We start from the raw sequence: 23,202 nt of genomic DNA, 5'->3' as shown, positions 1-23,202 counted from the left end.
CAACCAGAAAAGAAAATTTTCCCAGTACTTGAATTTGAATTATATGAAAAGTTGAATGTTGACTTGAAAGGACTATGATTAATATGAGCACTAACATGACGGTTAATCATAATAACAATGAATGAAATTTCGATGTTAGCCTTTCACTGGAGTATTCTTAGGAGTTCTAACCAGGAACGATAGTTCGCTAGATATCGTTGGTTCGCTATCCAGTGAACCTGACGATATGGCAAAATTTCACCGAATATCGGCAAGATGGTGATCAAGGGTTTCCTCCTCCTGGGCTTCTTGTTCCATTGTTTGATGGGTCATGGATTCTAGCGGGTTTACTGTGGTGGTGATGGAAGGGAAATGGGTTTAAATCTTTGAATCTGTAGCAGTAGAGATTGATGGATTTGAGTCGTTCCAGAACGGAAGGAGCTTGAGCTAATGGAGGTGGTTTCACTTCTCTGGCTTGATTTTGATTGTGCTTGGTTCCAAACCCAGAAGAGACAGCACTAGTGCCGATCATCAGGTTGAATAGAACGAAGAGCACAACTGGGGTATAGGGTACATCAAATATACAAAGAAGCCCAAATCGATCGCTGGGAGTGATTCTTCAAGCATTTTCACTCTTGGGTTGGCAAAATCTGGGCTCTACCCTACCTAGTGGAATGCAGAGTTGCAAAACTCTGGAGAGGCTCAAGGGTGTGGCTTGTAGTTGCAGAGACTGAAGGGCTTTGAAAGGTCGTATAAGTTCTCCTTCTTCTTCTCATTCATATCAGGCCATTTTCTTCCTAGGTCAGTCTAATGACATGATACATATGTAATTGAGTGTGATTACATGTGGGTGTATGAGACTGTCTTCGTCTTTGTCTTAAATTTTCTATAAAAACTCCCTTGTTCTGGATTCACTTCCCCCCCCCGGCCACCCGGCAAGACGAAAGTCTCGCTAGATTTCACGAAATTGGGCTTAGAGATTTCCCCAAAAAGCTTTTTTATTCTGAGTTCTGAGTCAAATACTCTAGGTGGTAGTCAAAACAGCATTAAATGCTTGTCTCCCCATTAATGTAAATAAACAAAACCCTCCAACGTGATGTATTTAAAATAATAAACTCTATTCTACCTGCACTTCAGGTTTTGAATTTTTTGAATGAAATTTCTAAATTTATCCTAAAAAATATTTATTGAATTATGTTCAAATCTTTAACTCTTTGATAGTATGGGTGAAATCTCGATTTTCCGGATTTCCCGCACCATTTAAACACTCGGATAACCAAATTTCTTTCCATGCTAAAAAGTAAAAACATAACAAAGCTAGTTGACTTGAATTCAGCTTTGGGATGAGAGTACATGATTTATTTTAAAGTCAACTTTTCTGCCAAACCAGTAAATGGAGAAAGAATCACAAAGTACAAGTACGTGTGAAACTGTGGATTTGGTAAGGAAAATTTCGAGGATAGTCATGATGAGATCTTTTCGAAGAACATTCCGAACTCTATTCCAATCACCTCTTTTGTTTTAAATGCAGAAGTTTCTCATCACGTCACTTTGAAAGCTATGTCAAAGGGAGTTTAGGTGCTATGCTAGATGACATGATCATCCTCACTCATTGTTTTCTTCTTTACCAAATAAGGATAATTTCTTGGACTAAAGTTTTAAAATTTTCACAAAAATTAACAAATAAAATAGGGTAATTTTCATTTGGACCCCCTGAGGTTTGGTCCATGTCATTTTTAGTCCAAACAAATGAAAACTTTGCATCTGCCTCCCCTGAAGTATCCAATAAGATCAATTAAGAACAAAGTGTGATTGTTATGACCAAAATACATTCACATCTATTTAACCGATAAAAATAAAAAAGTGGAATATTTACTCCATTAAACACGATACATTTTTATCCCACTCTGTCTCTCACCACCATTTCTGTTTCCCTCTGCAACCAAAACTGATAATACATAGCATAACAGAAATAATTTTCATGGCTATTGAAGTGCGGTATCTCAATCTCTTCCCTTCCCAACTAATAGGGAACAGGTAATCCATCTTCTTCTTAGTGTTATCCTTTTCTTTTCTCTCTGTTTATTTTTATTTTTTTCACTTTTTTATTTCTCCATTTGATTGAATTTACAGAGAACTGATGAACACAATTTGAAACAACCCCATTCTTTACAATACCATATGGGTTTGGGTGGTATTCCACTCTCTACAGCCAACACAACTCCAAAAATGCTTCTTTCTTTCTACACCTCCTCTTGTTATGGCTGATCTAGTTCCTGCGACAACCACCACCTTGAAAGCTGATAGTGGACTCACTCACAACAATCTCCCCAACACTCTCCAGAGATTCATCCATGGTTGTCATGAAAGACAACATCATTAACAATAGCCGCAATACTTGTAGCAGCGTTGCTCCTCTGTCCTTCTTTAGGGAAGACATTACGTTTTAGATCTAGCAACAACTACAATCCCTTGGGGAAGACATTACGTTTCAAATCCAACAACAACAACAATTAGAAATCGATCAACTCATTGTCCAATATGTAAGTCACACTCAATTCTTTTTTTTTTTTCTTCTTCTTCTTCTTTTTCTCCCCTTCTTAAATCTGTTTTTCAATAATTGTGTTAACTGATTCGTGTGTAAATGATTGGCAGACAAAGAAGGTCGATCAGAACTTGCAAAACGCAGAAAACGGCATTCGGGAAGAAGAAAGGATTTCAAAGAGATTGAGAGCGAAAGACAACAAGATGGAGAAAATTAGAAAACTGAATTGGGTTCTTGATAAAGAAAGAGTGAAGAGTCTTTGTTAAGAGAATCAGATATTGAAAGATTTGGCACAAACAAACGAAGCTATCTTGAACAGGTGTTGGAGCAAGTAAACGATGAGTGTCACCGTGGTGCAGGAGAAGATAAGGCAGCAACAACAGTTGGAGTAGTGGCTGACGATGTCGCTTCGTGCTGTGGGAGTAGTGGTTTCTAGTGTGTAAGACGAAGAGGACGCGCCGCGGCAAGCGGAGGAGATAGAACAAATTACGGTGGTTGTTGGAGTAAGAGTAGCAGTGGGATGAGTGCCAATAGGTTATTTTTTTAAGCCACCATAGCTGAGGATTTGGAGGTTTTGTGTTAAACAATAATATCCCACTCTTTTTATTTTAACTGTTGGATTTTATTGTGAAGACCTAATACAAATCTTATGGTAGAATATATGTAAGGGTATTTTGGTTATAAAAATCACAATTTATCTTTAATTGATTTTATTGGATATTTCAGGAGAGGCAAATGCAAAATTTTCATTTATTTGGAATAAAGATGACATGGACCAAACCTCGGGGTTCCAGATGAAAATTACCCAATAAAATATTAAAGAGAGAAAAATGGTTTGATAACTTTTGTCCCAACTTAGTTATAGAATGAAAAATAAGTAAAGGCAATCAAGAGTATTTATGATGTCCTAAACTTATTTATATGATATGAAATGATGATGTGAAAATTATAAAATTCCGGTGGTTATGATTGATCTAAAAAACTTCTCTTGGGTTAACAAGGTTTGGAAGGGATTTTTTATTTGTTGCAACCGCTAAAGGCTACAGCCAACGATGTAGATTTCATCATGTATGAACCCCAGTTTCCGTAGATGCACCCTAGGTTCCACTTGATTGTGTGTATTAACTAAAAATACTTCTTTTTTCCTCTGTTTTGATCGTAGAAGAAGATAATGTTTACTTATACTCTATGCTCAAGATAAAATGATCTTAATTTTTTATTTTTGGAAAGGTCATGACTTTAACTTTTGCAGACGACAAAGCTCCATGCTCAAAATGTAAGAGAGGTGCGCACAAGCTGCCTGGATGAACCTCAGATACCAAAATAATCTTAGTTTTCAATTCACGAATTTACGGTATATCACATGGGAATAGTGGGTCCCAATTCTAAAGTGTAGGTCCCGAAGTGTGATGAATAATTTGTGACCACTTGATCAGAACTGCCGATAAACGGACAGGAATGAGCCACCTTGACAAGTGTCAATATTTAATATTGACTTATTGAGTCAAAGGTCTTGGAGAGTAACAAAAACGCGTTTCCTTTTGATTCTCTTTTTTGCTCGGTCTCCATCTCTTTGTAATGACTCGGTTTTTGGTGTTTGCTATAAATACAGCATTAGAACTCACCTCTTTCAAGTCCAGAAAAGCATTGCAGGGTACACAGTTCTCACTCTTTGCCTATCTCTTTCAGTCTTCTTCCTTCTGTTGTGAATCAGAATCCCTTGTTTCCGTTTTTAATCTGTACTTGAATTGGTTACTCTGTTCTCTTGAAGTACTTGAATTACAAACCAGAAATGGTGGTGAGTTTTTTCTCTTTGGCTCGAATTCTCAGTTTTAGTTGGACTTTAAAATTTTGAGATATCCCTTTCCATGTTTTACTTTTGAAGAGCAATTTCAGAATCTGGCTGGGTTTTTATTCGTATTCTGATTCTATTCTCTTATGCAGAAAGTAGTGGTGAAAGTTGAAGTACATGACGACAGAGCAAAGCGAAAGGCCATGAAAGCAGTCTCTACTCTTTCAGGTAATAATGGGTTTCACAAAATTTTAGCCTTTTCCGATTTGATCAACCAAGACAAGCAAGTCAATTTAACAATTATTTTCTGGGGTTTTGAACAGGAATCGATTCTATCTCCATGGATATGAAGGATAAGAAAATGACAGTAATCGGAGAAGTGGATCCTGTGGATGTGGTGTGCAAATTGCGGAAACTTTGGCACACAGAGATGGTCTCTGTTGGGCCATCAAAAGAGACCGAGAAGAAGGAAGAAGCCCCTAAGAAAACAGAAACAGAGAAGAGCATCGATCATGTAGCTAACCTCGCTAAGGCATATGAGGCTTTCTATGAACCCTACAGGACACATTACTATATCCCGAGCGTATATCATGTTCCAGTACAGGAGAACCCCAACCCCTTTGGACTCTGGTGGTGATGTGCCTTGCTTGATTCCTCTTCGCTGTTCCTTGTTAAATGGTATTTCCAAATGAAATTATAAATTTTGAGCTTCCCTAATGATGGATTGCTTTTACAAGCTTCTCAAATTTTTTTTTCTATTATCAATGTTTACTGTATAGTTGCTTTGTCATCCTTGGAGAGCTCCAACCCGTTACCTCTTTCTTAAGAAGAGCAGATCATTACCAACTTAAACAATCCTTTGATATTTGGAACTTGAGTAAATTTTTAATAATTCTTTTTATATAGTCATGTCAATGCATATGTTGAGCTCCCAAGTGAGAAAATGTGAGGGTTTTTCCAAGTAGGTTTGGGTTTTACTCAGATTTTGTGGATTTCAAGTAAGGCGAAAATCATTAAGTCAGCTTATTACGGATGGCAACTTCTCATATCTCAATGAGCACTTCTTGGGGGATTTACTCAAGGAGTGGAGTGAAACCCATTTTAAGTGGAGATCGTGAATCATATTCGATTTATATCACGTGGAAATAATAGATCCCATTTCCCAAAAGTGTAGGCCTTATTTTTTGCCACACAGTGTACTGTTGTATCATAACCAAAAGGAGGAGAATAAGCCACCATGATAAATATCAATTTCACAGGATTGACATAATTGATAAAAGATCAACCTCATAGTATGAGGTAAAGAGTTTGGATATTCTTTAGACCAATAATAGAACCCTATATTTAAATAGGTATAAAGCTACTCAATCTCACTTTCCAAAGAAATTTTTAAGGAACAAAATATACATACACCCCAATACTCTTCTAAATTGGTAATAACCACCCAAAATGTCTCTTAAATTTGCATAATAGAATATAAGTCATGATTAAATAATTTCAATATTGTTCTTAATATCTTATGACTTCACAATATTGTCCTTAGTAAATAAAATCCCAAATTTCATCTTCTTTTTTTCTACTATAGTTTCATTTTTCTTCCACCACTCCTTGTTTTATAATATAAGATATAGAATAATATGAACTAAGAATATAATTACCATTTCCTATAACAAAGTAATGGTTCTAATGGAGAAAAGCACAATTGCCAATTTGACATAGTATTGGGATGTCTAATGGATAGCCACTTAATCTGTTTGGATGGGATGGTTGAGAAAAACAAATTTTGAATTGGAAATTTTTTTACCGTTCTTGTCTCTTCTCTATTTCTACGTAGGGGTTCATTTTCTATGGTCTTTGTTATAAATTCAGTATTCTACTAAAAAAAATGTTATAAGTTCAACTGCTGATATCGTCTAAAAAATTTACCCTACCTTGTGAAAAAATTAACAGGCATGGATATCTATTAGGTTTAACTAGTATATTAAGACTGAATATGGACAATGTCTAACAGTTCTAAATTTTAATTTTAATTTTTGAATTCATGTTCGAACAAAGTTATTCAGATTATTCAAAAATATTCAATTATGAATAATAATAATATATTCACATGTTCATGTGAAAATATTATAAATATCATATCATATAAGAAATAACGAGCCGCCATGCTTGACCTTCTTCTTTAAACTAAAAAAATCAACATCTCCTTGTCTAATAAATACTATTCAAAAGCATTCCAATTTAAAATTCACAAGTTGGAGATCTGTTACCTTTGAGGAATGAAGGGATCCAACCAAGCTAAGTCAAGTTAAGTCAACTATAGAATATAGATTATACCACTAAAATGCGTGACTCACACTTGATATACTAACCAATAAAAATCTACTATGTAATCCAAATGAATGCTAGATTTTGAATTGAATTTACATTCTTTATCTTTCTTCATAAAAAATTATGGAAGTCAGTAAATATTCAAGACATACAAGAACAATCATGTTTACAAAAACCAGAGGTGAAAACAAACGTCAATCAATTTCAATTCTTACATACTTCATCAATTTTATTTTAATGCAATTGGTAGCTAGGTCATGTAACCAACATGCATGGTGTATGTTCATATTTTAAAAATCGTTTGGATAGAAAATAAAAATTCATAATCTCTTTGAAAAGCAAAATCACCCTTCCATTTCCATAGTTTCATATATTTATGAATGGTCCACTCCCTCTTCCTTGCCATGTATGAATAATCTCATCCCTTCTTGTGACCACAATCCTGACAAAGAAGTAGTTTCAACTTTCAACCCTAAAATTGTCTTATAAAATTTATTTAAACCACTAAATTTATGCATGTTAATATTATATTTATTAAATATTGGATAGTCAATTTAAATGATGACTTGCTGATGATGGGGATGCATGTCGTTTCACACTAGTTTAAACCCCCCAAAAACCAAAAAGAAAAAAAAAGAAAACTTTCCCGGTAGTTGAATTTTAATATCTGTATAAACCTGTTGACTTGAAGAGATTATGATTAATATGAGCACTAACGTGCCGTTAATCATAATAATAATGAATGGAATTTGGACGTTAGCCTTTGACTGGAGTATCCTTAGGAGTTCTTACCTTACAATCGCATGGATTGGTCATAGGACTGAATGAGAATCATCTAGTTTTTATTAAAAACATTAAACGATACCACGGTTGGTCCGGCGCCCGGTTGCAGATTACCCACCACCCTGAAATTGGCAACCTGAACCGGGGTGGCATCAAAAACATTAAACGATGCCAAGCGCTTGGAAGTCCAGATCCTTTATTTCGACTATTTTTTACTATACATTTTAAGAGGGTTTATCTATGATTGTTAATGGTATATTTTATCGATTTTGGATTAGTTCACTTGTGAATTAACTACACAATAGGGCGTGGGGTCGACAAGAGACCCACTAAAATTTTCACCTATGACTTTTTTCAATATATATTGGTGAAGCCCCATTATTATTGTATAGTTCAAAAGTATTAAGGAAGCACAGTGTTCTTGACTAACGGGTAGACGATCCAAATTCTACTTTATCAATATTCAAATCAAACTCTTTCTTAAATATGTAGTGGAAATGTGGGATCATGTGAGGGTACCACAATCATTTATCCCAAGAGGTAAAAGATCACAATTCAGTGCTCGATATCATGACTCTGAAAATATAAGAAGTCAAACTCAAGAACTCGCACTTCTTAAGTGATCTCTCTTCTGAACCCAAGAACTCATACTTCTTAAGTGATCTCCCAATTAAGAGGTGTTGATTTATCAAAACGACAAGATTAATTAAATAAATAAGCCTTAACATATTTTCTGGGAGAACTTTTAAGACAACGCAAAATAATGGATGAAAAGCATAAACACGTAAAAACTATGCCAAATTAGCAATGACCCTCAAAAACAACTCTTAAATTTGCATAACAATATATTCTATTTAGCAAATTTTAGTAAGTCATGGTGACAATTTCATAATTTTTGAATTACTCTTATTTTTTTTAATTATATAGTATTTCTCTTAGTAAAATAGAACAACGAATAACATAACCAAGGGTATGTTTATCATTTCATCTCCCAAAGCGTCTGGCACACAGAGAGAGAGAGAGAGAGAGAGATTAAGACGCCTTGTTGATTTAACAGACCTCTTTGTCTTCCTCATTTTTGTAGTCTTGTGTTGTGTTGTGTTGGGTTTATAAATCCAGAAGAACATACACTCCTTTTCTTGTTCAGAAAGATAGTACTTGTGGTTCTCAGTCTTCTCCCAATTTTGGTTTCTCATCGTCTCTGTGTTTCACTTTTGATCGGTCGAATTACATATATGATATATTGTAAACTCAGAAGAAAAAACATGAAGTCAGTTTGTTTCAATAATTTAGTTCTCTCATCTACTTAGTTTGGAAAAAATCGTCTGCTGTGCACATCTCTCTGCTGTGCACAGCAGTGCACCACTAGAATGTGACATGTGGATTATACTAATAAATGGTTGAGATCAAACTTGTAATTTTTAAGTGATTTGAACCCAATTGTAATACCCATTTTGACTATACCCACCCATTTCTGAACCCGATTAATGAGCAATTCCTTGTTTTCCCTCTTCCTCTTCTCGAGACTAGGTTTTTTGATCTCTTGTTCCCCCCTCCTCTGGTTTGCAAACCCTGTTTTTATTTTTTACACCTTCAATTGAATTATTTTAAACACTTTCACAGTAACGAAAGAACCACAAGTTCTATACACTACTAAAACATCATTCAACAATTCCTTTACAGAGTTAAGATACAACTATTGGAAGAAAGTTCTATACACTACTAAAACATGATTCAACAATTCCTTTACAGAGTTAAGATACAACTATTGGAAGAGTAGCCGGAGCTTCCTGTTTACGAGGGGTTGGAATCGTCTTGTCAAGGAGAAAGAATTGAAACCCCTGACCAAAAAAAGAAAGAGCAGGAATTCCACCAAAGCGTCTGAGCCTCTGAAGCAATAAATCAAGCAAGTGGATGCCGCCGTCGATCCAGAGTAGGGTTCGTGACCTCTGAGTCTCTCTAATCTAATTGTTCGATTGTTTTCTTTAAGAACACATTCATAGCTTCACTTCCGTCTTCATCACTCCATCGAATTGAAGTGTTTTGGCACGAAGGAATGCTTAATCATAATGCAGGAAAAGGCGTTTTGCGATACCGCCGTCGATTCAGAGTAGGGTTCTTGGATGTATTGGAAAAACATCCTTACAACTCTGATCGGGTGAAGAACATGGTTTCTATTCACAAAAAAAGGGTCCTATCTCTGCCTACATCTCCTTATTAAAATGCCACAATCACCAACACCGCCTCCTTCTCCACAGAGGTCTGATGAGAAATCCAGAGATAGAGCCCGGAGAACAATCTCGGGGGGAACTATTAGAAATAATGAATTTTTCATTAATCGGGTTTGGGCGGGTGTAGTCAAAATGGTTATTAAAACTGGGTTTAAATCACTTAAAAATTACAAGTTTGATCTCAACCATTTATTAGGTATAATCCACTTGTCATCTTCTAGTGGTGCACTTCTACTTAGTTTAGCTACCCAATTTTATTGGATATCTGATTGAATCTTCTGGTCTCTGCTTTTATTCGTTGCAGAAAGTAGTGTTGCAAATAGATTTATATGGTGGCAAAGAAAAACAAAAGGCCATGAAAGAAGTCTTCGATTTCAGGTATTGAATTTAATGTGTTTTTTGAAACTTCTATAGCTCTTTTGTCACCTGAAGCAAGAAAATGACAATTTTTATGGGCGAGTGCAGGAATTAATTCTATGTCAATGGATATGAATGAGAGAAAAATGACACTAATAGAAGTGAATCCTGTTGACATTATGGAGAAATTGCTGTAACACTGGCATACAATAGTTTCTGAGAAAAGCCTCATAAGAAGGAAGAAGCCAAAAAAAAGAAAAAAAAAAGAAGATGAGTAAAGAAGACATGACCCAGTTGGTTAGGGCAGCAGTAGAGCTCGCAGGTTTTTTCTTTTGGGTTCTGTAGGAGTTGTGATGATGACCTGCAAGCTCTACTGCTATCCTAACCAACTGGATCATGTCTTCTTCTTTGTTGAAGAAGGCTATCCACCCAACGCTTGTGTTATTTTGTGGAACACACATTACTATGTTGAAGAAGACTACCCACCCAATGCTTGTGTTATCCTGTGGTGGAACTAATCACGCAAAAGAAACCTAGTGTGTTTTTGATATAGTCATCACCAACTGAATTTATAAGAACAAAAGTTAGCGGCTTATCAATTGAAACCATCAAAACCATCAAGTACTTCAATTGATATAATATTCAGAAGTGAGCAGTTAAGGTGACGACATGCATAAAATAGATATAATTTGTTTAATATATCCGTAGACCTGCATAAAATATATGTATATAGATGCACCTAATTCAAGAACTCTTACCAAAAAAAAGAAAATATATATTTTTTTTTCCCAGAAAAAAATGAATACAAAACTCAGAAAATGATCGAGCAAAAGAAATCGGCCTACTTTAAAAATTAGATTTGCATCTTCTAAGCTTTTGACTGAGAAAATGATGGGTTGTTACTTGGTCTATTATGAAGAATAAGGTGGTTGGGTCGTCATTTCTTTGTTGAACAAATTATATATATACATTATTATAAAATAATATTTAATAAAACAAAATCCAGATAAAAAAAATTATATATGATCATTGTGAACCATTAGACTAATTTGAGTGGGAAACAAGTATTACATGGATAAGTATGCTGACTCAATTTAGACCCTGAGACTAGAATGCAAGAAAGGCTTTATTTGGAAGTACAAGCACTTTGACCTTATCTCTATCTTCATTTTTTGAGTGTAGATCATCTCTCTGACGTTTGTGCTCCTCCGACAGGGATTACAACCACAAATTATGTAAGATTCATAAATAAAAAATAATAAAATATATTTTTAAAAATAAATCTCATCACCTAATCCTATGGGTCCTCCTGTAATTTACAGTCAACAGCCGTCGAAGGAGATGATCCAGAGACTTTTTTTCCTCTTTGACCAACAAAAGGCCTTCTTTGGATGTAGATGCACTTTAACTCTATCTCTACCTTCTTTCTTTTTTTTTTAACTATTTGACCAACGAATTTTTACTTAGAGGCAGGCTCTAAGTGTAGGGGCATGGAAATCTACGCTTACCAGGTAGGGGGTGGGGAGAACCACCATACTCAGACTCAACTTAAACTTCTCTGCCTCTCTTGCTAAATTATAGCACATGCACAAACTGTTTAATCTATTTATAAAACCAAACCACAAAAATTGGAAAATAAATCTTTAATCTAACTATTTCTCCCAAAATGCTACTACTTGCCCACTCTAAGGATTTGACTAACCCATTAAGGGCTGCAACTTGGTCATAATGTTATACTCAACCCTAAAAGTAGGGTATGTAATATCGCTGAATTTCAATGGCGAACCGAAACCGAGACTGAACCGCGACTTGGCGAGATATTGCCGAATTTCGGCGATATCTCGCCATTTTATAGCCACACTGGCGATATATCGTCGATTCGCTGAAACTGCAGCCACCGCCAACCCTTTTGCATTCTTTCTTGACTCTCTCTCTCTTTTACGTTTCTCCATGATAACACGCCAGCTAAGAATCTGCAGAGTCGCTTTTGCTTTGCTAACAAGTTTTAGGGTTTCTCTTCCCCCCCCCCCCTCTTGCTCATCGACCCCTTCTCTCCCCCTCTACTTCCCTTTTGATTTGTTAATCAATTACTAGGGTTTTCGGTAGATCCATCGATCAATTCGATTCTCTGTCTTTGTTGTTTCCCCCTTCCAATATTGTTTATTTCTAAAAATTCTGTTTTCCGTTTGTCTTCCTTTGCAATTTTTATTTGATTTTGGTATATTTTATTCGTTTCATCCTGTTCTTGTTGGTCTTAAACTTGCGATCACATATGGGAATGCCATTGTAGATGGTTTTAGGGTTTCTTTTAGCGATTGATAATCATCCAGCCCTTTTCGATTTGGTTCCAGTTCTATCTTTTTGTGAAACTGGTTGTTTTCCCCGAGATTCAATCCTTCTTTCACGTTGCTAATTCCTTAGCAATTTTATTTCCTTCTATTATTCTCACACCTCAGACAGGCCCTCCTCTTTGACTAGCGAATTTCGTCATATCGCCCAATTCGTTGGGCAGCAAACCAGCGATATCCAACGAACTTTCGCACCCTGCCAAAAAGGGAAATTATCTTACTTTTCAATTCAAGTTTATCACGTTGGAACAGTGGGTCCCGATTCTAAAGTGTAGGTCCCCAAGTATGATGAATAATTTGTGAGAAGTACAAATACACGGATTGGTAAATATTAACTTTTAATATTGACTTACTGAGTCAAGGTCTTGAGGAGTCTCCCTGGTAGACCGGAAAGAGAAAAAAACGCGGTTACTTTTAGTTATCTTTTTCAGCGTCTCTGTCCCTTTGTAAATTGTAATGACTCGGTGTCTGGTGTTTTCTATAAATACAGCATTAGAACTCACCTCTTTTAAGTCCAGAGAAGCATTGCAGAGTAAACAACTCTCACTCTTTGCCTATCTCTTTCAGTCTCCTTCCTTCTGTTGTGAATCACCCCTGTTTCCGTTTTAAATCTCTACTTGAATAAGTTACTCTGTTTTCTTTAAGTAGTTGAATTACAAGCTAGAAATGGTGGTAAGTTTTCTCTCTCTGACTCGAATTCTCAGTTAAGATGGACTTTAAAGTTTTGAGATTTTCCTTTCCATGTTTTACTTTTGGAGAGCAATCTCAGAATCTTTCTGGGTTTTCACTCGAATTCTGATTCTATTCTTCCATGCAGAAAGTAGTGGTGAAAGTTGAAGTACATGACGACAGAGCAAAGCAAAAGGCCATGAAAACAGTCTCTACTCTTTCAGGTAATGATCAGGTTTCACAAAATTTTAGCTTTTTCCGATTTGATCAACCAAGACAAGCAAGTAAATTTAACAATTTTTTTTGGGTTTTGAATAGGAATCGATTCTATCTCCATGGATATGAAGGATAAGAAAATGACAGTAATCGGAGAAGTGGATCCTGTGGATGTGGTGCGCAAATTGAGGAAAGTTTGGCGGACAGAGATGGTCTCTGTTGGGCCATCAAAAGAGACCGAGAAGAAAGAAACAGAGAAGAGCATCGATGATGTAGCTAACCTCGCTAAGGCATATCAGGCTTTCTATGAACCCTACAGGACACATTACTATCATGCTGCAGCACAGGAGTACCCCAACCCCTTTGCTGGACACTGGTGGTGATGTGCTTTGTTTGATTCCTCTTTGCTGTTCTCTGTTAATGGTTTTTGCAAGGGAAATTGGAAACGTCGAAGTGAGCTGTGGCTTATAAATAGCAAGAAGAGGGGTCATAAATTTTGAGCTTCCCTATAGTAATGATGGATTGCTTTTACAAGCTTTTTTTTTTTTTTTTTTTTTTTGGTCCAAATTCCAATATCAATATTCACTAAATGATTGCTTTGTCACTCTCAGAGAGTTTCAAACTTGTGACCTCTTCCTAAGAGTGGCGGTGGTTACCAACTAAGTAACCCTTGAATATTTATGATTGAAATAAATTTTGTGTTGTCCTTTTTTATACAGTTATAGCCATGTATACATTGAGCTCCTTCAAGTGGGAAGTTGGGAGGGTTTTCCAAAATAGGTTTCATGACTAACAAAAAAAAAGATAAAAGATAAAAAAATAAAAAAGAAAGAAAAGTTGGTGAAAATCAGGGTTTTAACTCAGCCTTTAAATCAGTTATTACGTGCATGGCAAATTCTCAGATCTCAATGGCCACTTCTTGGGAGAATTCCTCAAGGAGTGGAGTGAAACCTATTTTAAGTGGAAATCGTGAATTGTATTGGATTTATATCACGTAGAAATAATAGGTCCCATTTCCCAAAAGTGTAGGACCTTATTTTTTGCTATGTAGTGTATCGTTGGATCGGAACCAAAGTGAAGAGAATAAGCCATCATGATGAATATAATTAATTAATATTTGATATCAATCTCAAGGGATTGGCTCAATTGATAAAGATAAACCTCAAAGTATGAGATCAATAGTTTGGATTTTCTTAAGGCCAAGGGTAAAATCCTATATTTAAATAATTATAAAGCTATTCGAATTTTACTTTCAAAAGAAACATTTAAGGAAAATTTTAGGCATACCCCAACATAATTGGTGAAAAGCACATATATCTCAATATTATGCCAAATTGGCAATGACTACTCAAAATGTCTCTTAAATTTGCATAACAACATACAATTTATGGTTAAATAATTTCATAATTTCGAAATGAGTCTTTAGTCTAATTATTTCTCCCAAAATGCTGCTACTTGCCCAATTTGAAGAGTAGCCTATCCCATTAAGGGCTGAAATTGCAGCTTGAGAGTCTGAATAGATTGCAAACATGAGAGAGGTTAAGAGACAAATACAAGGTGATGAGAGTTTTGAATAGCTTTGAACTCCAATGCAAGGGGAGAGAATGGTTAGAAGCAGTAACTAGTTCTTCCTCGAGAGAAACTGGAAGCAAGAAACGTACTAAGTCTTTTTTTTCTTTATTTGCTGGGAAATATGGCTTGCCAGAAATGACTTTATCTTCAGCTTGGGAAAAATATCTCCATTGGAGGTGGTTTCTAGAGCACTTGAGCTGCATCGTCAATTCTGGAAAATGAAAGAGACTGAAATCAATAGGACACCTGTGCAAAGATCTAATGTATCTCAGCAAGTGGAGGCCGTCTCTTCTCATACTATTCCTATGGGCTGCTATTTGATTCAAAGTGATGCTTCCTTTCTTCTGGCTCAGCGTCATATGGGCTTGGGCTTTGTTTTTTTACAATGCTGTTGAAGTCATGATGAAAGCTGTATCCACAAGAGCTCATTTTGAATCTGCCATAGTGGGTGAAGCATTAGCACTACGATCGGCTATGCTGGATGCAATCGGAGAGTGCATTGATCGTGTAGTCTTTCAATCGGATTGTGCTGAGCTCATTAGGTTTGTTAATACTCCGTTGGGTGGGATTCCCTTGTGCCTGGATCCTATCATAACGGATATTAGACATCTCCAAACCGCCTTCATTGAATGTCGGTTTGATGTTATCTCTAGGTTGAACAATATAATTGCTCATGTCCTAGCAAGGAATGCCCTGTCGATTGTGGGCTCGACAGTATGGCCTGTTACCACTCCTTAGCTCCAATCTTCAGCCTCGGCCTTTGCCCAACCTTAATGAAAGTGTTTACCAAAAAATATACAAGGGGAGAGAATATTCATGGCTAGCCATTGACTTTGCTTTTTGGTGATGGCCTCCTAGATCCAGATGATACTACTATGATCCCAGCTTCCAAAGATGCACCCTAGGCTACATCAAGATAAATCTTGTAGCACATTTATAGCTATTCTGGTGGTGGTAGGGAGCGAGTTAAAGGTTACAAATCTTCTCAAGACTAGTGTTGCATACGAGAGTCCACTACCATACAATAGGAGGAGTTGGATGAGTTCCATCAGTTCTGTTTTCTCTAGAAACAAAGAAAATGTTCTATTCTATGCTCAAAGATAAAATGATATTAGTTTCCAATATATCACGTGGGAATAGTGGGTCCCAATTCTAAAGTATAGGTCCCAAGTATGATGAATAATTTGTGACCACTTGATCAAAACTGCCGAAAAACGTACAGGATTGAGCGACGACGTTGACAGATGTCAATATTTAATATTGACTCATTGACTCATTGACTCATTGACTCAAGGTCTTGGAGAGTCGCCCGTGGGGACTGGAAAGAAACAAAAACGCGTTTCCTTTTGATTCTCTTTTTTGCTCGGTCTCCATCTCTTTGTAATGACTGGGTCTATAAATACAGCATTAGAACTCACCTCTTTCAAGTCCAGAGAAGGATTGCAGAGTAAACAATTCTCACTCTTTGCCTATCTCTTTCAGTCTTCTTCCTTCTGTTGTGAATCAACCTTGTTTCCGTTTTTAATCTGTACTTGAATTTGTTACTCTGTTCTCTTGAAGTAATTGAATTACAAACCAGAAATGGTGGTGAGTTTTTTGTGTTTGGCTCGAATTCTCAGTTTTAGTTGGACTTTAAAATTTTGAGATTTCCCTTTCCATGTTTTACTTTTGAAGAGCAATCTCAGAATCTGGCTGGGTTTTTATTCGTGTTCTGATTCTATTCTTCTATGCAGAAAGTAGTGGTGAAAGTTGAAGTACATGACGACAGAGCAAAGCAAAAGGCCATGAAAACAGTCTCTACTCTTTCAGGTAATGATTGGGTTTCACAAAATTTCAGCTTTTTATGAGTTGATCAACCAAGACAAGCAAGTCAATTTAACAATTATTCTTTTGGGTTTTGAACAGGAATCGATTCTATCTCCATGGATATGAAGGATAAGAAAATGACAGTAATCGGAGAAGTGGATCCTGTGACTGTGGTGCGCAAATTGCGGAAAGTTTGGCGGACAGAGATGGTCTCTGTTGGGCCATCAAAAGAGACCGAGAAGAAAGAAACAGAGAAGAGCATCGATGATGTAGCTAACCTCGCTAAGGCATATCAGGCTTTCAGTGAACCCTACAGGACACATTACTACATCCCGAGCGTATATCATGTTCCAGTACAGGAGAACCCCAACCCCTTTGGACACTACTGGAGTTGGTGATGTGACTTGCTTTATTCCTCTTTGCTGTTCTATGTTAAATGGTATTTCCAAATGGGATTATAAATTTTGTGCTTCCCTAGTAATGATGGATTGCTTTTACAAGCTTCTCAATGTTTTTTTTTTTCTTTTCTTTCCAATATCAATGTTTACTGTATGGTTGCTTTGTCACCCTTGGAGAGCTCCGAATCCATGATCTCTTCCTCTTCCCTATTAAGGATAGTCAATTACCATCTGAGCAATCCTGCGATATTTAAGACTGAAGTAAATTTTGTGTAGTCGTTTTTATGTAGTCATGTCCACGCATATATTGAGTTCCTCCAAGTGAGAATATGAGAGGGTATTTCAAAGTAAGTTTGGATTCTAGTCAGATTTTGTGGTTTCAAGTAGAGCGAAAATCAGGGTTTTAACATAGCACTTAAATCAGTTTACTATATATTACGCATGGAAACTTCTCAGATCTCAACGAGCACATCTTGGGGGTTTCCTAAACGAGCGAGTGAAACCCATTTTAAGTGGAAATCGTGAATTGTATTGGATTTATGTCACGTAGAAATAATATAGGTCCCATTTCCCTAAAGTGTAAGACATTACTTTTTGCTAAGCAACGTACCACATTATCAAAACCAAAAGGAGAATCGAAAATAAGCCACCATGATAAATATCAATTTCAAGCGATAGAAACAATTGATAAAAGATCAACTTCGTAATATAAGGTAAAGAGTTTGGATCTTCTTAAGATCAAGAGTAAAACCCTATATTTAAATAGTTATAAAGCTACTCGAATCTCACTTTCAAAAGAAATATTTAAGGAAAATTTCAAAGATGCCCCATAATAATTGGTGAAAAACACATATACTCCAATACTCTTCTAGATTGGTATGACCACCAAAAACGTCTTTTAAATTTGCATAATAGAATATAAATCATGATTGAATAATTTCAATATTATCCTTAATATCTTGTGACTTCACAATATTGTTCTTAGTAAATAAAATTCCAAATTTTATAAGATATAGAATAATACGAACTAAGGATATATTTACCGTTTCCCATAACCGATTAATGGTTCTAATGGAGAAAAACACAATTGCCAATTTGACATAGTATTGGGATGTCCAATGGATAGTCACTTAGTCTGTTTAGTTGGGATGGTTGAAAAAAACACATTTTTAATTAGATTTTTTTTGCTTTTCCAGTTCTTGTCTCTTCTGTATTTCTACATAGGGGTTCATTTTCTATGGTTTTTGTTATAAATTCATGTATTCTAGTAAAAAAATGTTGTAAGTTCAACTGCTGATATCGTCTAAAAAATTTACCCTACCCTGTGAAAGAATTAACAGGCATAAATATCAATTGGGTTTAACTAGTATGTTAAGACTGGACAATGTCTACCAATTCTAAAATTTTCTTTTTTAATTCATATTCGAACAAAGTTATTCATATTATTCAAAAAAATTCAATTTAGAATAATAATAATATTTTAACATGTTCATGTAAAAATATTATAAATATCCTATCATATAAGAAACAATGAGCCGCCATGCTTGACCTTCTTCTTTAAACTTAAAAAATCAACATCTCCTTGTTTAATAAACACTTTCCAAAAACATTTCAATTTAAAATTCATGAGTTGAGATCTGTTATCTTCGAGGAAAGAGGGGGATCGAATCAAACTAAGTCATGTTAAGTCAACTATAAAATATAGGTTATATAAGGAACTTAATTTCGCCGAAATTCGGTGATTTTGCCCCCTAGCCAACCGAAACTAGGGGGCGATATAAGATTGGTTTAATATCGGCGAATCACAAGAAAATGGCCGGATCGTTGAAGGAGAAGAAGAAGAAGAAAGAAAGAAAGAGAAAGAAATCTGGTGAAATCCATGCTCTCTGTTTTTTTTCTTGTTATTGTCTTACTTGCAAGTAGAACTTTGCCAGAACCATCGTCCCAAAACACCGAACTTCATCCCTGCAACAAAATGAAGAAAATGTGCATTTTGCCTTTTCTTTTGATCCATCACACGCAAGGTGTCATCTCTCAAGTCTAAAGTCTGACTCTAAAGTTCAGATAAGTTTTTATGTTTTTGGTTTTTCACATTGAGCAACACAAGTGATTTATGGAGAACCACTGATTGTAAAAGTAAAAGGATAAAAAATATTAAACTAAACATGAGTATTGATTGAGACGTTTTGCAGGATATTTCATCTTACTTTATTAATTTTTAAAATTTATTTTGCAAGCGTGTAATAATGTAAGTGAAACGTGTGTGTGTGTGATGTGACTTTTGGTTCCTTGAGTTAGAAGGTATTTCAAAAATTTCAAAGAGGAAATTGGGATTGCGTGTCATAAAAGTAAGAGGGTATTTTAATTAGGGACTCGAGACTCGAGAATTAAGTTAAATCGGCGATATTCGGCGAGATTTCGCTGGGTATCACCGGTTTGCTGGGTAGCGAGCCGACGATATTCGGCGAGATTTCGCTGGGTGTAACGCCAGTTTGCTGGGTAGTGAACCAGCGATACCCAGCAAAATCTCGTTCCTTGCCTTATATCACTACAGTGCATGACTCACACTTGATATATAGACTAACAAAAATCTGCTATGTAACCCCAAATGAATGCTAGATACTGAAGTGAATATCTCTTTCAGTATTCATCCTTCTGTTGTGAATCACCCTTGTTTCTGTTTTTAATCTGTACTTGAATTGGTTACTTTGTTCTCTTGAAGTATTTGAATTACAAGGTAGAAATGGTGGTGAGTTTTTTCTCTCCGACTCAAATTCTCAGTTCAGATGGAATTTAAAAGTTTTAAGATTTCCCTTGCCATGTTTTACTTTTGGAAAGCAATCTCATAATCCCTGATGATGGATTGCTTTGACAAGCTTCTCAATGTTTCTTTTGTTTTTGTCCAATATCAATGTTTACTGTATAGTTGCTTTGTCACCATTGGAGAGCTCCGAGCCTGTGACCTTTCCCTAATAGGGGGTCCATGCATATGTTGAGCTCCTCAAAGTGAGACAATGGGAGGGTTTTCCAAAGTAGGTTTGGATTCTACTCAGATTTTGTGTGTTTCAAGTAGGGTGAAAATCAAGGTTTTTACTTAGCCTACTTGTGCTTTATCAGATATATACTAAAACTTAGTCATATGCTATTGTCATTTTTTCAAGTAGAATATGCCCTTATAATTTACTATTTTGATAATCCTAGTATAATCTGAGCTTTCTTATGCATACACCCTTATTTATACTAATTTATAGCAGGCATTTTATAAAATAGTTCATTTTCTTTAGAAGATTAGTTATATAATGCTAAAGGGATGGTAGTACTGTAGTTTTTGTGAATTGCATTGGACATAGAAAATTCAGAGATATCGCCCATTGAAGATAATTATGCTGATTATAAGCCACGGATCGGTTTGACTTTCACTTTAGGGAATAAGGCATAAGATTTTTACAACTAGTATGGAAGAATAGTTGGTTTTAGTATTAAAAGAGATTATACACATAAAAGTAAGAAAGATAAAACAATTGTAAAACAGAGGAGATTTTCATGTAATATGGTGGAAGCTTTGAAAATCGTTAGTGCAGGTTCCCGGCCACTAGAAGTAGTTGAAGCAGTAGTGAATGAAATTGGAGCTGAGAGAGTTGGAATAAGGCTTTCTCCCTTTGCTGGTTACAAGGAGTGTGGAGACTCAAACCCAGAAGCTTTTGGTCTTTACATGGCGCAACAACTAAGCAAATTTGGGCTTTCTTATTGCCATGTGGTTGAGCCAAGGATGGTAACTTCTGAAGAAAAACATGTAGTTCCTCATAGTCTTCTACCCATGAGAAAGGCTTTCAATGGTACTTTTATTGCTGCTGGTGGTTCTGACAGAGAAGAGGGTAACATAGCTATTGCCACAGGTTATATAGATCTTATTGCTTATGGTCATTTGTTCCTGGCAAATCCTGATTTGCCGATCGAAGAGATTCTTGCTTAATGCTCCACTCAATAAGTTTATTCGAGAGACAAACTTATATACAGGACCTTGTTCTTGGTTATGTTGATTATCCTTTCCTTGAAGATACCACTTCCATTAGAGACTTGATTCACTGCCTTGGATATCTTAGGAAATTGTTTCTTAAAAATCATTTTTTTTTCTATGTATTTGTTATAATGCCTGGATTTTATTCTGTAGAAGTTTTTGATGCCTTGTTATCAGTAACTGTTATAGTGTTATGCTATTCTTATAAATAAAGACTTCCTTTTCCCCTTTGAAGTTGGGGATTATCAAGAGCTTTCTCTTGAATTGGGCTTGTATCAATTGGAACTGGATGGAAGGTCTTTCAGACCCTAGACCACCTGGGATTTCCAAGAGAGCAGCCATATAGTTTTCAAATCACTTCCCTTATTCTTCCTGGACTTGAAGTAGTTGTTTTAATTGATTCTGGACAGTGATAATAAATCTTCAATCTCTATTACCACTGCCTTTATCACCATCGCTTGCATGTATCTTTGATGGTCATGCTTCCAATTTCTTTCATACCACATTGAACAGTTATGAGAAGGATCAAAGCTCACCAAGCTTGCCACATATTGACAACCAAAGATTTTCTTTTCCACTAAGAGAAGAGTTCTTCAAGGCTGCGTTTGTTTGCTGGAATAAAGGTTGGGTTGGAAAATTCTTGAAAAAAGCAAAATTTTCCTACTTTTCTTTTAAATCTTAAAAGTGTAGCTTGTTTGGTTGCTTGGGGTGGGAAAGTTAAAGACTACTCAAAATTACAGATGAAATTCACTGAGCTGGATAATGCTTGCTCTTGGACATTCTACCAAAACAAAAACCTGCTCTTGCATATATATCTATTGAAAACATAAAACTTGCTCTTGGACATTCTATCAAAAGAAAAAATCCTGCTCTTGCATATCTGTTGAAAAGATAAAACCTGCTCTTGCATATCTCCTCATGAATCTTATGTTTAGCTCAGTAGGAATAATTTCCCAATTCTAATAAATTTTCTGTTTATTGTTGATTCTTTTGAGTAATATATCTGGAATTCCTCTTTAGGGATTTTTTATCTTTATCAACACTGACTTGGGTGTAATTGGTACACTCCAAAGGCCTCTAACATGTTTTACACTCAGGCATGAACTTTCTTCCTTTCAGATTTTATTCACAAAACTCATCATCTTTTAAGCAAACCAAAGAAGAGCTAAAATTAATATTAAAACAAATATAATGACTTTGCAACCATACAAATCTTTTAATCTCAAAAGACAATCAAACATTAAAAATGAAAGTCAGTCAATAGGAGTGGCCATGTGGGTAAATGTAAAAAATATTACTGTGAACTTCAACCATATAGAACTTGCTAATATAAAACAAGGAAGCTATACAATAACATGTTTCAAAAGACACTACACAAATAACTATAGCAGTACTAATAACTAAAACTTTAATTTCCCACTACAAATCAAGATTTCCATCTCATCAAACCTATCATACCTAAGGCAAGCAACAAAACTGCATCCTTTCTATATGCATATAAGGACAAAGGGAGTAATAAGGGAAGAGTGAAGGCAATCACCCAAGCTTATTCTGAGCAACAACATGGCATAACTCATCTTCATAGAACAGGACCCTATTAGAAGCCACAGATTTGCATAGGGATTCATTCTAATTGATTACAGAACCTAAGGAAACAGACATGAGTAGGGTATTTTATTCAAATACAATGACATGAGCAGGGTTCTCCAAGAAAATGAACAAAAAATAAAAAGAGAACAATAATTTACAAATCCTGGTGGAGTCAAACCACCGTACCCTAGTTTATCTCCAGGTGCTCTTACATTTTGAGCTAAGAACTCGGAATCAACAATGGAAAAAAAAATCCACAAAATACTATTGTCAATCTTTACATATGACTCAAGTTGTGTAAAAACATTTCATCAAACGCTTCATAGGCATCCAAGCTAATATCCACACAATTTCACAAGAAGTATCCTCAAATGAAAGATCATTTTAGGCTGTGTAAAAACAATCAAATTGAATGCAATGCAAATTTAAAGTTCTTCTATTCATTCATTTATGAATTAAACAAGAGTACAGAAGAAGATGCATCTATAAAATTGAAAGATGTTGGAGAATAATACTTACCAATTCAGGAAGTTTGGTTTTCTCCATCGTGTTGTCATAATCATTCATTGT

The 23,202-nt window shown here is 35.7% G+C and overlaps 2 protein-coding genes and 2 pseudogenes across 4 annotated transcripts; all 4 read left to right on the top strand.

Annotated features, from left to right (window-relative positions):
* The first annotated feature begins 1,960 nt into the window (after positions 1-1,960).
* LOC149029889 (putative BOI-related E3 ubiquitin-protein ligase 3) lies at positions 1,961-2,960 on the top strand (annotated as a pseudogene).
* A 1,184-nt stretch (positions 2,961-4,144) lies between these two features.
* LOC149029888 (heavy metal-associated isoprenylated plant protein 39-like) lies at positions 4,145-13,801 on the top strand. Of its 3 annotated transcripts, none has more exons than XM_089142217.1 (3): positions 4,145-4,322; positions 13,181-13,256; positions 13,351-13,801. In XM_089142217.1, exons 1-3 carry the CDS (start codon positions 4,317-4,319, stop codon positions 13,629-13,631), a joined length of 363 nt encoding a protein of 120 aa, XP_088998343.1. In that variant the 5' UTR covers positions 4,145-4,316; the 3' UTR covers positions 13,632-13,801. The 3 variants fall into 3 exon arrangements, with proteins under 3 accessions (XP_088998343.1, XP_088998341.1, XP_088998342.1); XM_089142215.1 differs by lacking the exons at positions 13,181-13,256; positions 13,351-13,801 and adding exons at positions 4,469-4,544; positions 4,640-5,117 and having other exon boundaries at positions 4,147-4,322; XM_089142216.1 differs by lacking the exon at positions 4,145-4,322 and adding an exon at positions 12,889-13,035.
* Positions 13,802-16,260: 2,459 nt separating this feature from the next.
* On the top strand, positions 16,261-17,333 carry LOC149029887 (heavy metal-associated isoprenylated plant protein 39-like). The gene is made up of 3 exons (XM_089142219.1): positions 16,261-16,407; positions 16,554-16,629; positions 16,726-17,333. Exons 1-3 carry the CDS (start codon positions 16,402-16,404, stop codon positions 17,022-17,024), a joined length of 381 nt encoding a protein of 126 aa, XP_088998345.1. The 5' UTR covers positions 16,261-16,401; the 3' UTR covers positions 17,025-17,333.
* A 3,241-nt stretch (positions 17,334-20,574) lies between these two features.
* Positions 20,575-20,997, top strand: LOC149029886 (putative 12-oxophytodienoate reductase 11 pseudogene; annotated as a pseudogene).
* The last annotated feature ends 2,205 nt before the right edge of the window (positions 20,998-23,202 follow it).

Source organism: Hakea prostrata, chromosome 1 (genome assembly GCF_041222555.1).
Source record: "Hakea prostrata isolate BN-2017 chromosome 1, UWA_Hpros_2, whole genome shotgun sequence".
Classification (NCBI taxonomy): Eukaryota; Viridiplantae; Streptophyta; class Magnoliopsida; order Proteales; family Proteaceae; genus Hakea; species Hakea prostrata.
This window is presented reverse-complemented; position numbering and strand designations above follow the sequence as displayed.